Genomic DNA, 5,808 nt, shown 5'->3' on the forward strand with positions numbered 1-5,808 from the left:
ACGTTATGTCTACCGAAATATTTCCTAAAACGGCCTTCCATAGTAAAACAGTGACTGGTCACGACGCAGGCACATAAAACAGTGACAGGACGAGAGGCAGGAGTGACGGGTAACGTTCAATCTGTCGCCTGTCACGCAACGATTTTATCCCCTTTTGTTTTGTTGGTTAGGGATTAATTTCCTCATTTATCGGTAGTTCTTCAACTACCATCTTTGAAAATAAATGAGTAAGCTTTTATTAGAGGTACATTTCCTTACGAATTATTTAGTGATTTATCGTTTTTCGTTAACATCTATTTAATTAAGAATCAAGTATCTTTCCTTTTCTTTACCTCCTAAAACCAAAGAAGTACACTATAAAGTTTTCAACGATAATTCTTAAACATTTGTTTAATTGGCTACTGATAGCCACATAATAGTTGTAGATTTTGTGAGGCAGAAATCGAAACAACAGCACAATATTTTACAGTCAATATAGTATGATTTGTACGAGTGGCTTAAAAATAGAGTTGATCTGATGATATTTTTTGGGTTTTGTAATAAATGGTGTACAGGTTCAGCTTTTGATACTATTCTTATTATGGGGAATTTCACGTGTAAGTGCCTTTAGACAAAGCCGTTGTTTAGTGTTTTAAAACAAAATTTAAATATACTGTAAAATTTAACCTTTGTTGAAATGGAAAAGTGGAAGTAGTTTATTTAATTTATTGGTAAATATATATATATATATCTTTTAGAAGCCCCTACTGTTTAATCTTTTGTTTTTTTTATTGTTATTTTTTATGTATTGTTTTTTATGTTGTCAGTCGTTTCTTAAAAAATGACATTTGATTTTGCACTCTCTTATTGTGATCGTATTCTTCAGATTCAATAAAAAAACGTAACGTTACACACCGGAAGAGAATGCGCATTGAACAAGTCGAACCGGATGCAAACGCCCCCAGTGTTTACGTCATACTAGTAACACGATACGTCTTTTTTGTTGTAAATATATATTTAACATTTGTACTAAAATTGACGTTTCAAAGATCAGAATGATAACGCAGTGCCTTTATGAATGACGCCGTTTTAAACTAATTACAAAGGCCACGGAAAACCGGAGTCTTTGACTGTTTTTACTGTAACGGTAGAGGGCGGGCTTACGACTACGGGCTGACTACGGCGAGGCACGGTTGCGTTCGTAAAGAGAAGTGGCAAGTTTATTTCAACGTCTCTAACTTTAAACCCTTGAAGTCTGCACGATGAACAGCATTATTAAATCTACAGTTCGGTGTATTCGATCGAGAACATGGTATTACGGAGCAGTTCAAACTAATGCGGAGCTACGTTCTGGCTGGGCCCGAATCATGTGCTCCTCTACGATCCAGAAGAACTTCGAGGAGATGGTGAAAAAGGAAAAAGTGGTGGTGTTTATAAAAGGCACTCCCGCACAGCCTATGTGTGGTTTTAGCAACGCTGTGGTTCAGATCCTCAGAATGCACGGGGTCGACATTTATGCTGCTTACAATGTGTTGGATGATCAGGATCTCAGACAAGGTCAGTGGTGGTCACTTTCCGTGTTGGAATTCCGTGGTGGTTTAAACTTAAAAGTTTTAAAACTTGGCTATATATAATGGTAGTTAACGTACTGGATGACCAAAGCTAAACTTGGGTTAACGGCAGTATAAGCCTCGTAAACTCTGATTGCTTTTATCAGGCTTGTACAGGAGGAAAGGGGTGTTTACCCTCAGCTGACTGAGGTTAACATTAGTAGTTTTCAGCTGACGCCAAAGAGATTAAGCAACAAAAAGACAGACGAATTAGTTCTGTATTTAGCCACACAGTCACACAGAAAGGTTAACTGTGCAATATAAAAACATTACATGTTCTCTCCTTTGACAGGTATTAAAACTTTCTCCAACTGGCCGACAATTCCACAGGTCTTCTTCAATGGGGAGTTTGTTGGGGGCTGTGACATCCTTCTTCAAATGCACCAGAGTGGAGACCTAGTAGAGGAGTTACAGAAACTGGGCATCAGATCAGCTCTTCTGGATCGAGAAAAAGAGGCCTAATACGAGTTTAGGTTGCATAGATACCTTGCATTGACAATATAGGGTCATTGGTGCGATTCCACACTGATCTCAATAAAATGCACGGTGACTTTGCCTGTTAAATATCAAAACCACTCTGGTAAACTAATCAAATCACCCAAACCCTGAGAAATCGTTGACGCAGTGCTTGACACTTAATTATGGCTTCACACGGTGATTATATTTCTATGTCAGCATCATTGTTTTCCAGATACTTATGTTAGATTACTGTGATGCTGACATAGAAATATAATGAGGTTATAATATATATATATATATATATATATATATATATATATAGACGGATATAATGATGTTGTATTTTGAAATATACTATTATATATTAAAATGTTTGAATTTTTTTGGTTGGTTAATAAAATATTTTTAAAGCTTAAAGTGTTCGAAGTGAATTTAAGCTGCTGTGTGTCTTATGTGTGTATTATGAAATCTATGTAAATGAAGTTCTTTTCCAAGAATATGCTGTTTTTCTTATGAAAGGGTTTCTCTTCTCCTTATCCTCAAGTTAAAATTACTGGCAAGCCTTTAATTAGGTATTTTCATCAGATGTTTAATGTTTAAAGCAACCGTATTGCCAGAGGGGGTTGGGGTAAGTGTCCGCTAGAGGGCACAATTGTATTTAAGATTTATTAATTTGGGAGACGCTTTGGTAATGCGACTTGCAAGTTAAACAGCATTTAGCATTTCGTCAGCACGCTAAACAGGGTTACTTAATTTCAAGGAAAGTTACTTAACGTAAGGTGTTGTCTGTGTCAAGTCGGCGTGGAAGCAATAATACACACAACTATCATTCATTTTACATCAGTACAATTTCATTTCCAATCTCACTCATCCCATTTCAGCATTCACAAACAACTTTATTATTAGCTTTATTACTTAACCTTTTCAAATTTATAATCTTTAAATAAAATAATATCATGTATAAATGTATTTACATTGAATACCATATATACTTCGAATTAGGTTTATTAAAACATCTCCAAATATCACTGGATGTTTATGCACACCTTACAATTTTCAACAGTTGAAGCCAACTGTTGAAAACATTTGATGCATTGGATCAAGGATCGTTGTGGCCTAATGGTAAGAGAGCCAGACTTTGTTGCAAGTTCGATTCCCAGGCTGGCAGGTTTACAAGAATTTATTAGGCGACTCCCGGTGAGATCACCTATGGGATAGTGTTTATTAGATTCTTATTATAACTTTAAATCCATTTACATAAAAAAGACATACAAAACTTAAACTTAAGGGTTTTCATACTGACTGAATATCTCTTTCTGATCCTCGGCCTCCTCCTACAATTTAGTATTGAGTGGCTTTTTTCCAAATTACAAAGAGCCTTTCAGTATAGGCCTTTTTTAACATTTGGAAAGCCATGGCCTTTTAGCTAACAAATTCAAACCCCCCAAAAAATATATATATACATATTTGAAATACATTCATTTAAAAGGGATATACAGTATTACATGACATATTGGACATGTAACTGTGGGCCTAACGTTTCATTCTTTACCTTCATCGGTTAGTGTGTACACTTAATGTGTAAGTGTTAAACAATGTTTTTTTTATTATGACAACTGTTGACGTTTGTACAATTAAAAGAGTCTCCATTAATATGACTAAATCAGCAACTGTTCAAAATAAAGCTGATACAATGCAAAGTCAGCTTTAACAAAACCAAATAAAAGGAACAAAATAGAGTTTTAAATAAACAACTTACAGAATTAGCAATTCAATTAAATACATGTTAAATAGACTGGTAGACAACCACAGACATCTTAAAATAACGGTTGCATCTCGACAAATCTAACATAGATAGCCATGATGAATATATATTTTACATTTAGCAGACGCTGTTATCCAAAGCGACTTACATTGCTTTATCCTATACATTTTACATAGGTATTTGCAATCCCCTGGAATCGAACCCTTAACGCAATGCCCTTACCACTGAGCTACAGGAAATATCTTAGTATAAAAGTACTTATTCCAACATATATCTGAACCAACTTTATATTTAATAGCTTTTATAGTTATATAAACGTTTAAATTCAACTACACAATATATGTGTATTTTAATGTAGCACCTTATACACAGACGCAGATTTAAGTCCACCCCCTTTCTTCCTTGCTGGAATCTGGTTACATGGTGCCAAAACCCGGGAGGAAGGAGGGGCATGATGTCGGTGAGCCCTCTTTGCCGAGAGTGATCGCGGTGCTGAAGAGGTCGGGCGGCGGGGAAGATTGAAGACCGAGAGTGGCTGCCCGAGGCGGTGGTGCACGAGCAAGTATGAATCGGGTGGGACGGAGAGGTCGCTGCATAAGTAAAACAGTTAAAACATGATATTATCGTTTGTTTAGATGAAATGTAATGCGTATACAAGAATTAAGGTTCAAAAACGCTACATTTTCCACATACAGGTTGGCATCCCCTCTTTGCCCCGCTTCCCTGAAACGAGCAGATTTTTTACAAAGCTCATCCCTCTAAAAAGCGAGGTGTGCTATGATTTGCCAGTTAACCAGTAAGTGGTGATTGGTCGAATACTGCTAGAGTGTTAGGGAAATGTAACGCCTCTTACCATATTCGGAACACCAAGTTCCCAAGCAATTGTACTGACGGGTGATAAAAGTCATCGGTACTTCCTTATATCAATTCAAGCCCGATTCTGATACGGAAAATTAAGATGATCAAGCCAACACATCAACTTCGCCAGCGTGACTTGGGCAGGATGTAAAGGATTGGTAAGATTTATAAAAAATGTGATGTAAAATTGTTAAAATATCTAGCTGACTGTTTTACCTTTTATATACGACGTTATAAAAACTATAAACAAACAACCATATACATCGTACAGAGTTTGTGTGTGATAGAAACAAGCTCGCATTACAGCAGGGTATTGTAACATAATAAATAACGCGAGCACATTTGCCCTTCTTGATCAACCAGTGTTACGCCACGAACAAAGAGTCTTTTCACAACGAAACACACAACATCTCCACGACGTGGCTGCGGCGGTGACCATACAATGAGATTAACAAGGACGCCCACCTCATTTGCGTTTAGATTTGGGCGGTTTTAGTCAAATCATGTTACGAACTGACGTACATTCGCCGGGGTGAGGTTACACAAGGTGTTTCAGGCAGGTCTGGGTTCGCTTTAAGATAGAACGTTTCTTTTGTTCCGACACTTTAATTTTAGCAATTTTAAGTGTCTAATACATTTATGGGAAATTTATAACACATCAAAGACACAGAAAAACACGTCTTCACGACATATGACTCTTTAATACGTTTCCAACAGTAATAAAAAGAACAAATTGAATCTTACTTCAACCAGTTCGAACATGTGTTATAGACTAGCACAATTTTAACACATATTTTAAAGTAGTCTTAAAGAGTTTTTGTAATCATTGACGAAGTACTCTCTCACATCTAGTGCAGGGTGCTTGTTGGTGACGTTCGGCATTTTTTGTTAATTTCTTCTTCTTTAGAGTTTATTGGCGGTTGGCAAAGCGACTTAAGGAGCATTACCGCCAACGACTGGACTGGAGTGTGGATCATGGTCTTTGCATTTGCAAAACAAATACAAAACAATGAATTAATTTCTGGTTAATGCACGCGCGAGTAATCGATTGCTTTCTACAGCGCCGACTAGTGGTTGAAGTAGTCGACCACTTGACTACTTGACTAATCTATGCAAACCCTTAATAAAAGTTTGATT

The 5,808-nt window shown here is 36.7% G+C and overlaps 1 protein-coding gene across 1 annotated transcript; it reads left to right on the plus strand.

Moving 5' to 3' along the window:
* The first annotated feature begins 925 nt into the window (after nucleotides 1-925).
* Nucleotides 926-2,465, plus strand: glrx5 (glutaredoxin 5 homolog (S. cerevisiae)). The gene is made up of 2 exons (XM_056764682.1): nucleotides 926-1,536; nucleotides 1,882-2,465. Exons 1-2 carry the CDS (start codon nucleotides 1,242-1,244, stop codon nucleotides 2,049-2,051), a joined length of 465 nt encoding a protein of 154 aa, XP_056620660.1. The 5' UTR covers nucleotides 926-1,241; the 3' UTR covers nucleotides 2,052-2,465.
* The last annotated feature ends 3,343 nt before the right edge of the window (nucleotides 2,466-5,808 follow it).

This window comes from Triplophysa dalaica, chromosome 13 (assembly GCF_015846415.1).
Source record: "Triplophysa dalaica isolate WHDGS20190420 chromosome 13, ASM1584641v1, whole genome shotgun sequence".
In the NCBI taxonomy this organism is placed as follows: Eukaryota; Metazoa; Chordata; class Actinopteri; order Cypriniformes; family Nemacheilidae; genus Triplophysa; species Triplophysa dalaica.

Bases quoted from the DNA above. Each gene is read 5' to 3' on its own strand.
- glrx5 (XM_056764682.1), top strand. From the start codon at position 1,242: ATGAACAGCATTATTAAATCTACAGTTCGGTGTATTCGATCGAGAACA. The intron at 1,537-1,881 runs GTCAGTGGTGGT...CTCCTTTGACAG, and splicing joins TGATCAGGATCTCAGACAAG to GTATTAAAACTTTCTCCAAC.